The sequence below is a fragment of the Sus scrofa genome, chromosome 10 (assembly GCF_054392235.1).
Source record: "Sus scrofa isolate SSC_HxYL_T2T_F1_AM1 chromosome 10, Sscrofa_HxYL_maternal_Yorkshire_Landrace_v2.0, whole genome shotgun sequence".
Lineage (NCBI taxonomy): Eukaryota > Metazoa > Chordata > Mammalia > Artiodactyla > Suidae > Sus > Sus scrofa.
The window spans coordinates 13,407,709-13,428,041 of record NC_139392.1 but is presented as its reverse complement, the minus strand read 5'-3'; the positions used below and the strand labels follow the sequence as shown (position 1 = coordinate 13,428,041).

General features: G+C 48.1%; 2 protein-coding genes across 3 annotated transcripts in view; one reads left to right on the top strand and one right to left on the bottom strand.

The window, feature by feature from the left end:
- The window catches only part of DISP1 (dispatched RND transporter family member 1), a 1,033,384-nt gene that overhangs the window by 803,444 nt on the left and 209,607 nt on the right, over positions 1-20,333 (bottom strand). The window lies entirely within an intron of this gene.
- DUSP10 (dual specificity phosphatase 10) overlaps positions 1-20,333 on the top strand; it is a 58,563-nt gene that overhangs the window by 16,032 nt on the left and 22,198 nt on the right. Inside the window, exons 1-2 of one of the 2 annotated variants that reach the window (XM_003130510.6) lie at positions 3,966-4,074; positions 6,194-7,047. In XM_003130510.6, the coding sequence (XP_003130558.1) occupies positions 6,237-7,047 (811 nt within the window). In that variant the 5' untranslated portion in view covers positions 3,966-4,074; positions 6,194-6,236. Of the gene's footprint in view, positions 1-3,965; positions 4,075-6,193; positions 7,048-20,333 lie in introns of those variants that run through there. The other variant, XM_084979181.1, reaches the window with a different exon arrangement.

Here is a 20,333-nt window from a genome sequence, read left to right as displayed (position 1 = left end):
GCGTGTGGAAGTGCCCGGGCTGGGGGTTGAACTGGAGCTGCAGCTCCCAGCCTTTACCAAAGCCACAGCAATGCTGGATCCGAGCCGCATCTGCCACCTATGCTGCCGCTTTCGGCAATGCCAGATCCCTAACCCACTGAGCAAGACCAGGGATTGAAGCCAAATCCTCATAGAGATAACTTCGGGTCTTTAACCCACTGAGCCACAATGGGAACTCCCAGCCTGTGTTTTAAACTCGTAGCACATCTCAAATCAGATTTTGTTCGGTTTCAAGTGTTCAGTAGCCACGTGTGGCAAGCGACTGCTGCACTGGAATACACAGATTGAGACTCTTGAAAGCCTCAGAGCCTGTCCCCAAGTCACAAGTGCATATCCTACCAAAGAATTTCTGGGGAAAGATCTGGAGGGCTCCTGTGTTCAGACTCACGGACAATGGGACCCCAGATGGACCTGCTGCTGTTTCTGTCACCCCATGAGCACTACAGTGGCCCCTTCTTTCATGGGATCCTTCTTATCAGACTTTCCTTAGGCCTGGACGTGTCACAAGGCATTAAAACTGCCAGACCTCAGTGACCTCAGCCAGCCGCCACTTCACTTTTCCATCCCTCTGCTCATTCCTGGACCTCTTGCTGATTTAATATCACCTTTATCTTGCAATTTCTTATTTCAAAATGCTCTCTAAACCTTAATCCTAGTACCTCCCAGGAATCCACTTTCACCTCAAGGAGTCTTTTGAAAACATGTTTCCCCCCCAGTCTTGACCTGCTACCATCATGCAACATACTTAACCCTTTGAGAGCACATAAAGGCAGCCATTTAATTAACACATTTGTGCAACATTATCCATCTATGTCTTATATGCTGGCTTAAGTTATTTGCAGCTTTTTGCTGTAACGCCTGATGCTTTGTACTGAAAGAAACAATATTTTTCTTATGATGTTTGTTTGTAGGAACAAAGATATGGCTCAGCACAATCACATTAGAACACTCAAATTCAGTGAAGATGCTTCAGTTTCTTGGGACTAAAATTGAACAATTAGGCTTTGCTGGTTATTTGTGTACAGATCAGGTTCAAGGCCATTGGCTAGCTGGTATTACAAATTTAAATATAAGAGTAGTACTTCAGAGAGTATTTGCGTACTTATGACTCAAAAAAATGGAACGAGATCCCCTCTTTTTTGTACAGAAGAGGCCTGGAAAAGTAGCAACTAAAAAAAAAATCCATCTGTAATCTCTTTTTTTCTATCACTATAATTTGAATATAAACTGTACACTTAGAGATGCTTAATTTAAAAAATAATTATATCTTTGTGTATGTTAATGATATGCTTATTCCATGTTTCAGGCTTGATAAATGATGAGGAATTTTGCCATCTTTCTCAATTTTTCAGCCTGGATAGCTTAGATTCTTAGTCAACTAAATTACAATAATCCACAAGTTTGAAACTATAATAAAAATAATCATCTCATTAAATGAATTACATTTCTTTTTGAAGTTACTTTCCCCTTCTGGGTTTCATACAAAAGGCTGTTTACAGAGTTCCCGTTGTGGCTCAGCAGAAACAAATCCGACTAGTACCCATGAGGACTCAAGTTTGATCCCTGGTCTCGCTCAGTGGGTTAAGGGTCTAGTGTTGTCATGAGCTGCGGTATAGGGTGCAGATGCAGCTCAGATCTGGCATGGCTGTGGCTGTGGCATAGGCCACTAGTTGCAGCTCCAAATCAACCCCTAGCCTGGGAACTTCCATTTGTCGCAGATGTGGCCCTAAAAAGCAAAAAAAAAAAAAAAAAAAAAAAAAAAGAAGAAGCTCCAAATAGATCCAGGGTAGCCCCTCTGGCAACTTCTTTTCTGATTTCTTTGGAAATTACCTAGAACCCACCTTTGCTGGGCAGCACCAGCTGAAATGGTGTGCCCCAACCACTCACTAGCTCACTAGTTATTAAGGGGTAGAGTGTATGTGTTGGTGTGTGGGCAGAGTAGGATACAAAAACCCTTTCCTATTTAAGATGACTGCATGCACTTACTTCAGACTGAAACACTTGTGAAACCTGGACTGTGTGTAAATATATATATATCTATATAAAATAGATATAGTTATAGCTAGGAGGGGAGGGGAGAGGAGGGGGGAGAAGAGAAGAGAGAGATATGGAAAGCAATCTCTCAGCTCACTGAGCATAGCTGGCCATCAGGCCAGGGTTTGGCATCTTCAGATTTCAGATCTGCACTTGAAGCAAAGACATGAATATGTCGTCGCTGCCACTTAGCTTGATTTTTAGCCCTTAAGCCTGATATCTTCAGACACCTTCAGCCTGGTAAGAGAGAAAATCATAGCCAAATATTCTATAGTGCTCATAATGTATTACTCCATCGTAATCATTTCTTTCACCTCCTCCCGCCCCGCCTCTCTGAGACTGGAGAGGGATGCGCGGGTGGGGTGGGGTGGGAGCTCTCTTTCTTTAGAGTTCTTTCACGCAAACTCCGCTCAGTTCCTCTCGTCATCTTCACTTCTTTGCATATCCCAAGACTTTAGTGCATGTTTTCCTGACCGTGCGCAGGCCAGCTCGCCTCCACCGCTTCCCATCTTTGGCTCCGCCGCGCTCCTCGGCCGCCGACCATTCCTGCGGCGGCGAAAGTCGGGAGAACCCAGGGGGCGGCGGCGCCTCCATGCGCTCCGCGGTCCACACTCAGTCTGCGTATATACACCCAACCCCGGCCCTTTTCCGCCAGCCGCGGCTGTTCTAGAAGCGCCAGGCTGGCGGTCCTTGGCACGCCAGCGGCCCTTCGGGGTGGCGGGCGAATGCGAGGCGCGCGGGGAAGGCGGGCTGCAGGCCAGTGACCCGCGCGCGGTTCTGCGGGGCGCAGCGCCCGGACTCCTGGGGTCCGGGTGGGAGGAGGGCGCGGGCGGCCTGAGGAAAGGCGCGGGCGCCAGGCGAGTCCCCAGACGCCGGGCCTAGGGGGTGGCACCCGTGCCTCCTCTTTAGGGCGAGCCCCCTGTGGCTTCCGGCCCAAGCCACCGCCTCCGCGCAGCCCTCCGCAGCGTTGCCTTAGGGCTCTGTGTCGAGCCCTGGGAGGCAGGCGGGGGAAGCGGGGGCGTGACCGGGGCACAGATGTAGACGAGCCAGAGGGCGCCGCGCCATCGCCGCGCAGGGTAGCAGGGCAGCCGGAGGGGCAGCGACATCTGCGGGCGGGCGGCCGATGCTTCCTGGCTGCTCGGGGCCGAGCGGGGCGGCCTCGAGCACTGCCACTGGACGGACGGACAGTTCACCAGCAGCGCTGGAGCCCGGGTGCCCAGCGCATGGCCCCGGGCACGGAAGAGGCGACGCCCCAGGCTGCGCGCTCAAGTCCTTGGCGGGTGGGTGCATTGGCGATGTCGTTGAATCCTGGGTTTATCGAGTCACCTCGAACGAATCGGAGAACCCGTTTTTCCCAGTGGGGACAGTGATCATTCTCGTTGCCTCTTGCCTTAAGAAAGTTACTCCAACACATTTGCTCATCCGTCCAGAGTAAGAAGGGAATATAAATTGCGTGGTTTGTTCCCGGGTGAGGAGGTGTACGAGGATCCCGCCAAGCGGGCAGAGCCAGTTTTAATCGAAGCGGCGAGTCTAGCCCATTGACAATTCAGCCCTGGAAAGGGTTAACTGCATCCTGCTGGTTTGGTTTACATGTAAATAGAGAGCAGCTGCTCCGCGCGGGCCCCAGTTGGCCCTTTTAAGTTTTTGATTGGTTGCCAATGACATCACCGCCCGTGTTCTAACACTGCTGGCCCGAAGAGGCGTCGGATAAACCCTCCTTAAACAGACAAAGCCACGCCCAGGACCCGCCCCCTTCGGGCGCCCATTGGCCACGGGTTGCGGCGAAGTATCGGTCCGCTTTCTCCGGGTTCCTATTGGACCGACGCACCGTCGGTCGGCAGCCGGCCCGCCCTCTCAGAACCTTACATTTACAGTGTAGCAAAAGAGAAAGTAACTATGTTGCTGCTGGAGATCAATGAAGCCAAGTGAATGAGGGCTGAATGCGCGAATCCGTAGCTGAAGCTGAGCGCCAGATGGTGGAGGGTTACACTTATTTATGAAGTAAGTGGAAGTCACCGCGGCTCCTCCTGAGAGCCCAGGAGTGTAAGGTGGTGTAAGTGTGAATGTGTGTGTGTGTTGCGATGCTCACCGAGGAGCCCCAGCAGGTGAGGTTGAAGGGTTCTGGCTGTTGGCTCACGCTGCCCTGTGCGTTTACTCTCTCTGCAGTTTACTCGGATTGGGGGTGAAGAAAAAATGAGGTTCGTTGGGATGCTTTGCGGCGGTTTTAAACGTCTGGGGCTTGTTAGTGCGCTGTGTTGCGAAGGGGGTGTTAATTGCCCCTGGAGTGGCGAAGGAGCATTCTCTAACCACTTAATTTTCTTTCCAGCCTCTGACTTGAGGTGGAAGGACGAGTAGCGAGGGAGAAGGGATAGCTCAGTGTTTCTCGGCAGGTTTCCTGGGCCAGTCTGGGTGGTGTCTCAGGCCATATATACGCCCGACCCTCTGCTGCAGAGATGCAGATCTCTTCACTCCGTGCGTGTGTGTGTGTGTGTGTGTGTGTGTGTGTGTGTGTGTGTGTGCCGCGCACTCCGTGGGAAGGTGGGAGTCCCAGCTTGTGTCCCAGCGATCATGCTTATGTGAACCTCTCAAAGGAGATGGACTGTTGATCCTGGGACGTACCCTACCAGGTAGCACAATAGCCAAGACTTTCTCTGCTCTGTCCAGCTGGGAAACAGTTACAGCTTCTGGAATAGTACTTGCTCTTCAAAAAATACTACGCAAGGGAGCGAAGGAGGGCAAAGGAGGAAGGGACAGAGAAAAGGGGTTGATCCTTTCCACCCTTGCCACGGCGGTGAGGGAAAGCTGAGTTGGTGGGGCTCTGTGGACGTGATAGGTTTGTGCCCCTGTGTGTGCCTGTGTGTCGATTCTGCCTGTGACATTTTAGCTCTGTGTCAGGCAGTGGTGACAGTGTGTGTAGACGGATGTTTGATGACATTTTTCCAGACCTCTCTTAAAGTTCGTTTAGATGAGCGACTCTTGCGTGGGGCTGGGTTTCTTTCCTGTGTGCATGTCTAGCAGGAGAGGAGTCAGCAGGGCCCTGGTGTGGGGTGCCCCTGTGCCCATGGGGAGAAGGAGCTGTCCCCTTGCAGGCGCCCTCTCCTGAGACAGGAGGTAGACCCCACGGGCAACTCTCAACTTCCCACAGGGACAGGCTGATTGGGAAATTTTCTTTACGAATCTGTCTTCTTAAAGAAGGGGCATGTCTGGGTGGGATTGAGATCTCATGCATAGCGGCTGCCTCTCATTGAGAGAAGCTCTAGAATGCATAGTCTGTGCCTTGGGGAAAAGAAGGGAGGAGAGTCGAAGGGGTCCTTTCCTTAAAGGTGGTGGTGGAGGGGGTGGTACGACAAGGGACCAAGACAAGGGTGGATCTGCCAGAGTTGGGGTTTCCAGACCTGGCTCCTTGGCTTGAGGCTTCATTTTCGGAGACTGGTTAGTAATGAAAGAGGAAATGCAGACTGACTTATCAGAGGCTAATAGGCGACATGGGAGGTTTTAATATGACTGTGTTGTGCTTTTCAAAGGACTCGTAGAATGGAAAGTAAGAAGAGCTCACAGTTAGAGATTCACTTAGGGGGATACTTTCATTTTGATGTGCAGAAAGCTGACATCCGCCCCGGATGTATATTCAGCTGCTGTCTGTTCCCGTGAGCCATGCCAGCTCTCCTGGTCACTCCTGTGCCTTTGCAGTGGGTGAAGGGATTACATGGAAAGTATGCACGGGTAGACACACGGGGCGTCCTTGGAGGGCTGCAGATGGAGATGAGCCCAGAACAGATGCCTCTTCAGAGCCTTCCCTTCTGTCTTCAGCTGTTCTAGTTCTCTGTGCTTTGACCTTTTCTAAGGCTGGACTTTGATGGAGATCCTTGAAAGGTTGTTCATCAGCGTGTGCATAGACTTGACACCTGACCTTTGGCTTAGCAAGTGAGCGGGGGTCCTTGGGGGCTTACATCCTCTCTGGATCCATAGTGGTGAGTTTCAGGCTTTGAGAGTGGCAGGATGAAGGGTACTTAGGACCACTTTGCTCAGAGGGATGCAAAGCCCTTTCCTAGGGATTGGATTCAACTGCCTTTTGTGTCACATGACTTTATTCTTTCTTTTCCCCTCCCCTTCTTTACAGACTGTCTTGAGTTCTTCTTGAATTGCCAGTTTTCAGCCTCCTCATGCCTCCGTCTCCTTTAGACGACAGGGTAGTGGTGGCACTGTCTAGGCCCGTACGACCTCAGGATCTCAACCTTTGTTTAGACTCTAGCTACCTTGGCTCTGCCTCCCCCGGCAGTACCAGCCATCCTCCTGTCATCGCCACCACCGTTGTGTCCCTAAAGGCTGCGAATCTGACGTATATGCCCTCATCCAGCGGCTCTGCCCGCTCCCTGAATTGTGGATGCAGCAGTGCCAGCTGCTGCACTGTGGCAACTTACGACAAGGACAGTCAGGCCCAAACCCAAGCCATCGCCGCTGGCACCGCCACCACCGCCATCGGAGGCACTACCACCTGCCCTGCCAACCAGATGGTCAACAACAGTGAGAATACAGGCTCTTTAAGTCCATCAGGTGGGGTGGGCAGCCCTGTGGCAGGGACCCCCAAACAACTAGCCAGCATCAAAATCATCTACCCCAATGACTTGGCTAAGAAGATGACCAAATACAGCAAGAGTCACTTGCCGAGCCAGGGCCCTGTCATCATTGACTGCCGGCCCTTCATGGAGTACAACAAGAGCCACATCCAAGGAGCTGTGCACATTAACTGCGCCGATAAGATCAGCCGGCGGAGACTGCAGCAGGGCAAGATCACTGTCTTAGACTTGATTTCCTGTAGGGAAGGCAAGGACTCTTTCAAGAGGATCTTTTCCAAAGAAATTATAGTTTATGATGAGAATACCAATGAGCCCAGTCGAGTGATGCCCTCCCAGCCACTCCACATAGTCCTGGAGTCCCTGAAGAGAGAAGGCAAAGAACCTCTGGTGTTGAAAGGTAATGCCCCTGCCCCCTCCCCATGCCCGAGGGTCTCCTCTTAGCAGTGGCAGCGTTCTCCTTACCCTGGCTGCCCGAGACCAGAAGTGCCTTATTTTCTTGTCTTCCCAGCGGCCACTGTCCTCTTTTAATTATTCTGGGGTAGGGAAAGAAAGCCAGCCACATTGAACTGAAAGCCAGAAGATTTGGATTCTGGTCTTGATTCACGTTCTCATTTGCATCGTACACATCCTTTCCTCTCTCGGAGGCCATTTTCTCATCATTCTAAAAAGGGGCTTTGTGACACCGGGTGGCCTCTCCAGCCATGCCTGGTCCAGGAGCTCTATTCCGGTCAGTAGATAGCTGGATCGTTCATGTCTCCCAGACTTAACCCAAATGGATGGAACAGAGGAAGCCACAGTTGTGGTGAACTACGAGTAAACCTGCAGGTACCCGTTCATTTCGTGGGAAATTCTTCCTCTTTTCTCACCTCTCTGAACAGCTTGGATTTTATGATTTAGAAAGTGACCTTCAAAAAGGGCAGAGATCCTTATTCTCAGGCTCCACAGAAAGTATTAAGGTCACCCCAAGCATTCATTCCTTGACCAAGCTCCAAAGTCATGGAGAGTCATTTTTATGAAAAACTACCCTACCCATTTGTCCTCCTGGCCTCACCTGACAGCTGTTGGCATCAGGATCCCAGCTCCTCCCCAACTGGGGTAGTGGATCATTTGCCCCAGGACCCTGAGCGCAGAATAACTAGGAGTGAATTCGGTGTTGCTGAGCCCTGGCAGGGGGAATTAATTGCCCACTGGTCTCTGAGCTCTTACCACCCAATGTCGCCTACCCCAGCTGAGGCGCCTTCGTCCTGCGTCCTTCCCACGTGCCCCTTTGCCCTTGGATGCCATCATCTGGGCACTGCCACCATGCTTCCTCTTCCTTGTCTTCGGTCAGGTGGTGGTGGCGCTGGTAGTGAGAGACAGTCATCTTCTTTCCTCTCTTCCCTTGTGTGTTGAGTCAAGGCCCACAGTCTGGGCCACATCGCCAGCCAGTCTCCCAGCGCGTGTTCACCAAAGATGTGCGCATTGACCAAAGATGTTGCTGCGCTCCCTCGAATGCCTTGCATATTTAAATTGCACCAGGCCCTTGGGACATGCAAGTTACTTGTTTTGCCTTTGTGGGCCGGCCCTGCCATGCTTCCCCTTGTCTTCCCAATGATGCAGCCTGCCTTTTGTTAAGTAGTGTACTTAGAAAAATGGCTCTGGATTTCTTTGATGTCATCACTCTGCTCACCTTCACTGCCTTCCAGCCTCTGCTCCCATTGGGCTCAGCTAGCACCAAGGTCCCGCTAGTGAGCTCTGAGCGGAAGGAGAACATCCCGGAAGTGGATTCGAGAAGATTCCAGCAGTGCCCAGGCATTTGCTGCTGTTGTTGTGGATGGGTTTTCTTGGGGTCATAGACATGCTCAGATTTCCTGTGTACCTGATTGGTATTCTTGTTTGGCTGATGTTGAGTGATTCCCCGGAGGTTTACCCAGCTTGTGTTCTGTCCCCATGATCTTGTCTCATCTTTTTTGGTCCAGAAAATATAGCCTACAAACCTCCCAGTTTGTAAGAGTTAGCTTCGGGGAGCCAGGAGGGGAAGAACCGACAAGGTTGAGGATGGTCTCTTTGCTTGCGCAGAGAGGATGCTGATGAGTGAAAGCAGGCCTTTTGCGTTTATGAGATCCGAGGACAGGCATCAAGGAATCCAAGTGGACATGACCCTGGACTTGAACTTGAGGGTGATTAGGAAGAGTTTGTGGATTCTCCCTTCTACTTTGCCGTGGGCATGGTTGTGTATGGGGGCAGCTTGTCAGTTATGGGAAATGTATCTCTTGGGGTTCCCGATCAAAGTGGGGCTCCTCTCCCCCCTCTCCTGTGGATGCAGCTGAGAGTCCGGGCAGCCTGGGCTTGTTCCTCTGTGTCAGAGAGTAAGATTGCCTCAGTGGGGCGGGGCCGGACAGCCTGCTGACCTCACCACTGGGCGCCTGGGCGGCCGCTGGGAGGGCTCATCATTTTCGGGTTGGTGAGACACAGCGGCGGTCGACCTGGAAGACTCACTGGTGGTAGAGGTTGGATTATTTGGAGATTGGGGGGCTCGTTCTTCAGATGTCTGGGAATTTGGTTGAAGATAATGTAGTTCAGGAGCAGAAGGACCTGGAATCTACTTTATTTATTTATTTTTGTCATTATTAGTTTGGTCTCTTGGGGTGGGGGTGGCGGCCTAAAATCAGGACCATGATGGGAGAGAAGGGAAAGCGATCCATATTAGGGTGACCCTAGGGAGCCTTTCCAAAGGTTAGTACCTGATCATCACTGCAGTGGAAGAGGGGTGGGCATCCTTCTCAGAAGGCAGGTGGCCAGCAGCTTCTCCTAGGCTCTTGACTGGGTCAGGCAGCCCATCCTGGTCTGGCTTCTCTGCTGAGGTTTATTTTAGTAACCCGCTCCCTTGGTGATGTAAGGTTTTATTTTAGCAAGAGTTGTAGAGGCACCATTTTGGAATGAGTGGTTTTTGCAAGAAAGATACGGCGATGGGGCGGGGGTAGGTTAGTTAGAATCTAAGGTAGAAACTTCTAAGGTTTCATTCATTCATTTTCAGAGATTTCAGTCCAATCTCGGGTCATTTATGGCTGACCCATCTAATTCTCTGGTTTATGTTTGTAAACACTGGTTGCTACCCTCCCCGTCCAAGTTGGTCCGTCCCCCTGTTTTCGTGCCACGTTCCCCATGCTTGCTGCCTGTCAAGTAGAGCGGCTGCTCAGAGACCATTTTAGTAGCGCTGTGTCAGGTTGGGAAGAAACTGATGAGACACCCAGAAGCCCCTGGGATTAAGTGACTGTTCCCATTTACAGTCCCCGTCCTGTTGTGACCTTTGTCTGAGTCTGTGTCTTATTCTCATCTTCTGAAGAATAAATGCCATTAGACTCGAGCTCCTACTCAACCTGGCAGAACACCGTCCGAATGAATAAATATTTAGAGACTTGCAAAGACTTTGAAAGAATTACAATCCGTTTTATCCAAAGTGGATTTTTAATGTGATGTCTCACCCAGCTGAATCAGGAGGCTAGACAATTCTGGGCTTTCTGTTAAGAGAGCTACCATCTTTGCCAGGATGTTTATAAGCGCCCTTTCTTTTTAGCCAGGCTGGGTTCAGGGGACTCATCATCATGTACTTAAGTAGGAAAATATAGACTTTCTCTGCCTCCTCTTTAAAGACGTATGTCTCTAAAAGTTCTTTTATAGGGAATTTGCACATGCTCAAGCAAGCAGCAGGTTAAGGATCTGTCGCTGCTCGTGCAGAGGCTTGGGTCACTGCTGTGGCATGGGCTCATCCCTGACTGAGGAACTTCTGCATGCTGCAAGCATGCTCTCCCCAGAGTTTTATTATACAAATTTTCAAATATATAGAAAAGTGGAAGAGAGAATCATGGGTACCATAGACCTACCACCCAGATTCAACAGCTCTCAGCGTTTTCCATGTTTGCTTTTTCTCTTCCTTTCTTGGTTGTTGAACTATTTTATAGTATAGACAACATTTTAATGTATTTCACAGTGTTTCATCTTTAAACGTAATGTTTTCAGATGCAGAAGGCTGGGATGTTTTCTTGTATAGTGTGGACAGCATTGTCCCTCCTAAACACTTGTGTCACGTGCCCAGTGTGGCGTTTTTCAGGCTTGGGATTCCATTATGAGTGACTAGCTGTCGGGTCTATAGAGATGCACCCCTCCTTCAGAGGGGGAGCCTTCCAGGCCCACGTCTGTCAGGGCCCCTGCCTGGACTTGCTCTGGGCTGTCACCAAACGGAGGAACTGGTTGCTTCAGCCTCCAACAGGCCCGCCAGGTATCAGAGACATTTACTGCCGGGGGGCAGGGTGCATCTTGCAAAGATTTGAAACTCAAAGACTTAGATTTTTAGGCTAGAAAACTTTCCATCATAACTCCTGAGAAATGACCAACCCCGATTGCTCATCTTCCCGTGGAACGAAAGGGCTCTGGACTAGACCCTGGTAGGTGACAGTGCATTTGATGACAAAGCAAACGCCTGTGCTCAGAAGTCAGAGCCCCTGGGACAATGGTCTTTCTGTTTCCTGCTTTGCTTTGTGGGGGGAACCAAAGTCTTCCTCTTTCCTGTCAGGGTTGTTAGGAGGACATGTTTTAAGACGTGGGAAATAAAGGCATGATCTCTATTCATATATGTAGCATTGGCTTCCCGGGCAAACATGCTGAATAGTATCCCTGTAGCAAATGGTGGAGAAATTCAGGCAGGACTAGGGATCAGCCAGTCTGCGCTTTCAGTCTTGGCTCCCTTCGTACCAGCTGTGTGGCCTCGGCCAGTGGCCTCTTCCCTGAGTCACTTTCCTCATTTACAAAAAAAAAGTAACACTAGCTCTCTCATAGGGTCAGTTTAGGAACTAAACGAATTCATGTATGTGCAATGCATCTGGAACTGTTCATTCCTCATCCATGGTAAACGCTCAGTAAGTGTAGCTTAGTTTTATTATGACTGTTGATTGAATAGAAATGGTGGTGTCAGTAAAAGTGCAATTTTGGCTCCTCCTCCGAAGGAGTACAAATATCAAGCTAGGTATAGCTCTGTGTGTGTGTGTGTGTGTGTGTGTGTGTGTGTGTGTGTGTTGCTATGGCCTAAAAATAACTCGGTGACTCTTAAACTCTTACCTAATTTAAGGAGCACACGATTGCAGTGCCGAGGGATTACAAAGACTCCTTGGGTCAGGAGGCCAGAGGAATTTGGGCATATCGTAAAATTATTTATTTGTAGGGAATTTGTAAAAATGTGATGATAAATCTGTCCAGCGCACATCCCACAACTAAATAACAAAAAGTGTAAACCTCTTGAGCATTGCTTTTTCTGGCCTCCCCTCAGGCTGATTTAGTTTGGGAGTAAGGGCTGTACTGACTATAGAAGGGCTGGGGGTAGAGGGGGGCAAGGGCTTCATTTTGAAAAGTTCTCCAGGCTTTGAGGTGTGATGAGATGGAGTGCATGCAGGAGAAAGGAAGGGGATTCATGGAAAGGCCGCTCTCTCCTCTGAGTGCATCTTGAGCCTTCCCCTGACCTGGCTTGGGGTGGCATGTATCCTCTCTGAGCATTTGCATATACTTGCCTGCTTCCCAATTAAAATATAAGTGCAAAGTGTGGTCCTTGTTTACTGTTTGTTCGAGGGGCATTTGATGCATGACTCAAATCCAGGCTTTTCTGCTGACCATCTAGAAGTGTCCTTAGGCAGCTCAGGTTGCCGCCCCGAACCCATTTTGCTCCATTGGAAAGCGGATAATTTGAACATCACAGGAGGAGCTGAGACAACATTAACAGTGTCAGGCAATCCAGGCCCCTGGCCCCGCTCCCTCCACTCCCATATGCCCAGTCAGAACCTTTTCCTTGGCCCAGGGGGGCCGTGGCGAGATGGCCTTTGTTCTGAGCACAGTACTGTGAGGGCCTGTTAGGTAGGACCCACTCGTCCTCACCAATTCGGATGAGTTACGTTACCCATCCAACTTGAGAAGGACAAGGTCAAGAAACTCCTGCTGAGCCGTGGTAGATAATGCTTTTGGATGAGATGGGGGCAGAGAGCTGCAACACTCCACCTGCAGCTGCCCTCGAGGGCTGGGCCTGAGCCTCTGACTAGGAGCTGCCCCTGCTCCCTTCATCCCAGGGTTGGCAGCTGCCAGAACCTCCCTGGCCTGCCTCGCTGGGCATTGAAATGTGCTGCTTTGCCTCCCTCGGCAATTCCACGCAGGTGGGTCGAGGAGGGTACAGGACTCACAGGAGGGGCAGAAATTCTATGCCCAGGAGGCTCAGTTCCCACCTCTGGGGGTTTTGAGTCAATTGGTCTGGGGTCCAGCGGGGTGCCAAAGCTTTTAAAAGCTCCCAGGTGATTCTAACATGCAGTCGACTTTGGGAACCATCCCTGTCATCCAGACTCCTCACTATGCAGTTACGGAATTGGGGCCTTAGAGGTTTATTGCTCATCCAAGGTCACATGCGTGATCAATTTCAGAGCCTCACTGCAAAAACAGGTCTTGCCAGGTCAATAGAGTGTTGTGTGTGTGTGTGTGTGTGTGTGTGTGTGTGTATTATTATCTAATGATAGCAGTATCTACTGTATAGCATACACATCATGTATTTCATCAATTGCTTTGAATATTGATACCTTTTTTGTTGAATTTTGAGATTTCAACCTAGAACCGTAAGGACCTAGGTCTAAGATCTTTTGAAATTAGCAAAGTCCTGATATTACCTGGGTCCTAGAAATAAGGGACAAATATTAATGATGATTCATTCAATCCCGTCATCTAGGGAATTTAATGGTTTCAGGAAAAGCTGGAAAACATTTATCAAAACGCATTCCTGTGCTCAAGCACCTCAGGTTTCCAGGGACTTTTTGGTTGGTTGGTTTCCACGCTGTACAGCCTTGTGGGTACATGACCTCCATTCGTTTGTACACCACATACTGAAGGCCTTGTACGTGCTGAGCACTGATCTTCAGGCTGAGGTTGCTGCTGTCCTCACTCTGATAATCTGCGTGTTAGAATGAGCGCATATATGTACCAGGCTCCTCTTCCCCGTGCTTTCCATCCTGAAGATCCTGCACCTGTGTGGATCTGCCATCTTCTTCCGCCACAGCATCTTGTTTGGGGAGGGAGTTATCTTTAGGACATATCATTCTCCTGGGAGATACATGTTCGTGTAGCATACGGCTGTTTTTCTCCTTTCTTTTTCCCTTGCAAGATAAGAGTCTGGCCTTTTCTAAGCACATCTTCATGGGCCAGCCGAATTTCTTTCCAAAGCCTTGATCCGAAAAGAATGTTTTTTTATTTGTTGGTTTTTAATGGAAAAGGAAATATAGGCTCTCTCTCTGCTTCAAGAAGCTCAGGGCTAACAGGCCTTCTCCCTGCACTGGAGTGGAACTTTGTCATTTGAACCTCCCTAATTTGGGACATGTTGCAGATGGGAGCAAGACCTGTTTGTTTTTCTGCATGCTCTCCATGAAAAGAGGACATGTGAACAAACATTGTAAATTGTATTTCAATGACGAGGTTTTGTACAACCTGACAAAACATTGTAAATCAACTATAATTTAATAATAAGTAAAAAAAAAGACAAGGCTTTGGCCTGCTTATGGAAAAAGAAAAAAGAAAAAGAGTTTGCATGTGCAATTAAAAACTACTCTAAGGGTCAGAGCTGGGATGAAAGCAGAACTGTGGGTCATTTTGAAGCCTGTGCTATTTCCCCTGAACCACAGGGGTCCTCTTGGGCAAATTTTCTGTGGCTGTGTATCCATGTACCGGACAGTCTATGTTAATATCATATAACTTCACTAATTCAGAAAGGTTGGAAGGGAGGGAAAGCAGCCAGTGTGAACTGCAGCCGGAATTGTAACTGTAGAAGATTTCAAAATAGACATTTTGTATTCAAGTTGATGTCCGGTCCTTTCTGATTATGAAGTCTTTCATTCCAGACGTTTTTATCCATAAGCCAGGAGGAAGAGCTTAGCATCCTCCCCCTGCCCCCCAGCTTCTGTCTGTATCATCTATTATTATTTGAAAGTTGGGAGGATACACATATAGCTCACTCTCCCACCCCAACAAGATCCATATTGTATGTAACTTAAAGGAAGAGGAACCCAAGCCTATGCTTTTGGACAAAGAGATGAGCCGTGCAGCCTGGCATTCTCCTGTGCCATCAAGGCTGTGATCACCCCACGCTCGCCTCTGGCAAAGTGCAAGATCATTTACAGGAAGAAGAGGTTGGCAGATTGATCAAATTATCCTTGTTGTCGTAATGTTGTATGGGTGGTGAAGGCCTACCCATCTTTTTCTCACCTCCTACCCCAAGACTGGAAGTTCCTGGAAAGCAAATCCAAGCGGAACTCCCCCGAGGGTTTCAACAAAGGGGTTTGGTTTCTTTGTCTTCCCACCAAGTGGACCCCAGTCCAGCGTCTGCTGCCTGGTTCTCAAGCAGGTCAACAGATGCAACTGGCATGACCTGGGGCGGGGGGGGACAGTGCCAGGCCCTCCCTCCTGTGGGGAGCCCAAGCTTCTCCCCTTAGGATGCGAGCGCAGGCGCTCTTGTTTGAACCCCTAGGTAAGGAGGCCATTGCCACCTGTGATGGATCATGACTGTCCTGTTCTTTAATATTTGATGCTTATTCTGTGGGGAAAAGAATCCCAGATCCTTTGAATCATGGCCCCAAGATCCGCTGCCACTGGGCTAAATATCACCAGCTGTTGCTACTGGCAAGCGAGATGCAAAACCAAATTGAGGGGAGAGGGAGCGGGGCGGGGTGTAGGGGTGCAGACCAGGGTTAGAGCAGAGGGTGCTCTTGGTGTCAGGATGGGATCTTCCAGCTCCTGGACTGGAGTCCTGGGTTCCAGTTTTTAAGACTGTGAATTGCTGTCCGTCGTTGTTATAGATGTCTGCGTCCCTCTTAAAATAGTGAGATGAGAGGGATTTCTAAGAGGGGCTTCCTTGAAGGCAGAGGGGACGTTGTCTTGGGTCTTGTATTTCTAGTCTGATTAAATAGCATGTTTTAAGGACACGATTTATAAAAACGGTCTGATGGCTCTCATGAAGTGATATTGTAATCTGACAAGCCAGACACCGTATAATCACGCCTGACTACTCTGGGTCTGATCAGCCTATCATCCCTGAAATTAGGAAAGTATTTTTCCAGGTGGTTTGGAGAAAAAAATTAATAGCAATCGAATGGATTCTATATGTTGGGCGTCGGGCTGTCGCACAAATGTCTTACTTAGTTCTCAGCGCAACTTCGTGATTGAGGTTCTAGATTCCCAGTTTTGCAGTGGTGGAATCAAGGAGCAGATTCCCTATTTCCCCCCAGATTAGTAACCAGTGAGTCGCAGAACAAGAACTGAACCCCACTTCTAAAAACCTCAAAGCTCAAGCTCCTTCCTGGCTGGCCACGTGTTGACTTAAAAGTGCGCGCTCTCACTGCTTGGAGTAGCTTTCCCTGGGCTTCATCTGCAAAGTGTCTGGTTCTGTTACCTCCCCTGCCCCGTGTCCTTGGATCTCGGCAACTGAAAGTGCCAGGGCTAAGAGTGGCTGACTCTGTCTTCAGAGGAGAGCTGGCTTCACCGTGACCTCACCCGGAATTCTCTCCCAGCTTTTGGAAACTTCAAATTTTGGTCACGGCAGAGGCTCTTAAGGAGAGCAACCAGCCAGTGAAAGAGACTCTTGAAAACTGCAATGATTATTTCTAGGATTCATGAAGTGTTTGCTAGCTACCAGACTCTGTGCATGGGGCTGTGTCGCTCCTGATGGCGCTCAAGTCTACGTCCGAGTGATGGAGATGGAGAGGTCCGGGCACTTGTTCCCTGTCCTTCAGCTGCTGCCTGGTAGACACGGGATGGAGCGCCCTTAGGCTTCTGCCCTGTGCATTTTCAGTGTGAACTTTAGAATGGATTCTCCTGGTGGCCTGTGCGGACAAAGATGCTGCTTCCTTCGTTTGCCATGTTAATTCACTCCTTCACTTTCTAGAGTGGGAAGCAGGTGAGAGAGAAGGAAATGGGGATGGAGTGATACATAGTCAGTGAGAAGGAATGTCTGATGAATACGTGTGACTATGCTCCAGACACTCTAATACCCAAAGGTATTTGCTTGCTTATGTTTTGTCTTCATCATCCATTCTATTAGTGTGGATAATAGTATTACCCCCCCTTTTTTTTCTTCCCCTCAAGAAATCTCTAGTTGGTGATAATTACCCTTTGGGAAAGTGAGTTCTCTGGGATAAGTAAACAAGACTCTATTTACTTATCAAACTATTTATTATTTATGGCTTTTCTCTTCTTTCTTATCTTTCCTCTTCCTCCCTGTAGTCTAAGGCTACAGATACAGCTCTGGGCAGGTGGCAGGGTCAGACCCCAGAGACAGCATAAGTAACATCTTTGAAGGATAGCAGAATGGACCCCTGGGAACCCTGGGCTTGAAGCAGCCTTCGTTCAGGCAGAATTATTGTACATCTGTTTCAATCCTCCCATTTTACAGATACAGAAACTGATTCCTTTGCCAAGCGTAGCTAGTAAGTAGCTAGTGGCACAGGATGGATGCAAGTTCCCTAACTCTAGTTTAATAATTTTCTTTTTAGTTCCGTTGGGAGTACAAGTCCTTGGTTTGAATTTAAGTTGTTATTAAATAAGCAAATCTCATGGGTCTAAGTGTTTGGCCAAGTCACTTCAGCATTTTCTTTCTCTTTTCCTTTGTAATGGGCATGTTAAGTGACTTCTCAATGAATGGGTCTGGGTCTCCTGATTTGCATTTGTATTCGGCCTTCCTATTAGAAATTTATATCTTTTCTAGCAGAGGGAATACACTATGGAAGTTAACAGTACTCAGATTCTGGAATCAAACTGCGAGTTTGAATTGGAACTTTGCTGCTTCTTTAGCACGAATTTGAACAAATGAAACTTGGTGTGCCTCGGTTTTCCTATCCATAAAATAGGAAGGGTAATAACAGTTTTCTCATAGGATTCCTTGAGGATTAAATTAGATAATATGTATACAGGTGCTGTGAGCAATGCCAGGCACATAATAGCTAACACATATCACAAATGTACTGTAATTATAATACCGTATATCTGCAATAAAAATTCATCTTCATGTACTTATCTCCAAGGCTTGTATGAGTAATAACTCCAGTCAAATGAATTGGCATCTGCCCTGGTGCAGTGTAAGTGGAAATGCCCCTTTGATGCTTGGTAGATTTTTTTTTTTTAAAGGTTGGAAAAACCCAGTGTTTCTAATGGGGTGGATAGATAAATATATCAGTACTTTTTTTCTGAATCAGCGCCACATTGGAAAATTATAACTATACCTAAGGAAATCTTACACAATTAAGGCTTAGCAAGGACTCAGTTATACTTCCATTGTTGGAATATTAAGAACATTTTAGAAAGAAAAAAAATCAGGTGACATACTAATCGCCCTGACTGGCTTGGTTTCACTTTTACATATTTTCCACATTCTTTACCCATATATGTGCATATGTTGCAGAATTTTTCATATAGAAACCGAAATTCACATTCACTGTTTTGCAAGCGCTTTTGCTTCCTGTAGAGTCATTGCGCGTTTTCTTTGATTGTTATAAGGTATCTTAGTTCATGGATAGATCACATTTTCCCTAACTCCTCTGCCTATGAATGAAGTTAAGATTGTTTCCAAGTTTTTGGTACAATAAGAGCAACCTCTGGAGGGAGTCCCTTGTTAAGGAGTATCCCCACTGTTCCATTGAGGCGTGGAAGCTGGGGGCCAGTCACTTTGGGTTTCTTTTTTTCCTCTTCATTCCCCTTCATTTTTTTTCATTCCTCCTTTTTTGTTCAGAATCCAAGGGCCAAGTGTCTATGCAGGTGATTGGTTTGTAGGGAATAGTCTTTATCCTCGATCATAGGTCTTTGCACAAATGTCAATGGCGTATGTGGCCCTAAGGCGTGTGCTGTGAGTCTTGACTTTGACATTGGTGGGCAGAGGGAGGTTGCATGGGGGCATTGCTGAGCACTGTGAGAAACCAGGGCTGTTGTGGGGTGAGGGATCTGGCAGAGCCAACACCACCTCCCTGGTTCATAAATCTGAGTCACTCCCACTTTGATGCTGTTGATCAGACACTTTGAAAGGGATATTGTTACAAAGAACAGCAGGAAGAGGGAGACTTGTGAGATGCTGAGTAATAGGTGTTTGTGTCCCTACCCCTTTCCCCCTCTTTTTTTTTTTTTTTTTTGTCCTTTTAGGGTTATACCTGTGGCATATGGAAGTTCCCAGCTAGAGGTCGTATCAGAGCCTAGCTGCCATGTCACAGCAACACCAGATCTGAGCTGCATCTGTGACCTACACGGCAGCTGATGGCAATGCTGGATCCTTAACCCACTGCATAAGGCCAGATATTGAACCTGCATCATCATGGATACTAGCTGGGTTCTTAACCCACTGAGCCACAGTGGGAATGCCTCTGTTTTTTCCCCTTTTTTAAACCCTGGGGTTTTAGTGCTGTGCCAGTCTTCTGAGTGCTTAAGCAAATGCAGTCAAAAGAATACAGCAGCATGGAAAGACAATTCCCATTAGTTCTTTTGGCCGAATTAAGGTAAAATGCCCTTTAAATAGGAGCTAATTCTCTGACAGATAATTAGCTTGTCTTTCTTGATAAAGTATTGAATTGGATGGAACTTATTATAATTAATCTTGCATATTATGTAAAAATGCATTTGTCTGCCCTTATTAGGTGAATCTCCTCATTCCTACATTAAGGTAGCTCGGAACTCCGACTCCACTCTGGTGAGAATCGAATGAACTGGGTGATGCCAGGGCAATGGCCAGCTTTCCATTATCAAAGCGGGGAGAAGCTAAACATGGGGCAGTATCATTTAAAGAAACAGAGCTTTCATGTTAGTATTTGCATCTTAAAAAAAAAAAAACAAAACCACACTTTAGGAGTTCCCACTGTGGTTCAGCGGGTTAAGAACCTGACCAGTATCCATGAGGATGCAGGTTCAATCCCTGGCGTCCCTCAGTGGGTTAGAGGATCCAACATTGCAGCAAGCTGCAGTGTAGGTCGTGGATGGAGCTCAGATCTGGGGTTGCTGTGACTGGTGTAGGCCGGCAGCTGTAGGTCTGATTTGACCCCTAGTCTGGGAAGTTCCATATGCGGTACGTATGTCCCTAAAAAGAAAAAAAAAAGGCGAAATGTAAGATATTTTATTGATAATTATTTTAATATTGATAACTTATTGGAATGATACTATTTTGGACACCTTGGGTGAAGTAAAATGTATAATGTTATTTTTACCAGTTTCTTTTTATTTTTTTAAAGGCAGCTACTAGAAAAAGATTTGTTACATAGTAACTGGCATTGCATTTCTATTGAATAGTGCCCATCTCTCTATAGTAATAATGATATTGTTCCCTCTGTGTTTTAGATGAGGAAACTGAGGCTCAGAGAGGTTAGGTACATTCCCAAAATCACACAGCAGAAAGCCAAACTCAGAGCAGTCTGACCCCAGAGCCCATGTCCCCCCCTAGGATGGAACTGCATGATACAGAATTTGTCTGACCTTTGCCCCTGGGGGTCTGTGGAAGGTAACTTCTAGATGCACTTGAGCCTATGCCCCTGAGATGATTTAGAACAGGGGTGGGTCATCACAAAGACCAGCAAGTGATTAGAGGGCTGGGGCTTGGTAGTAACCTGAGCTCCTCTTGGGGAGAAGGTAAGGGAGGGTGGGGAGCTGAGGCTTGAGCTCAGT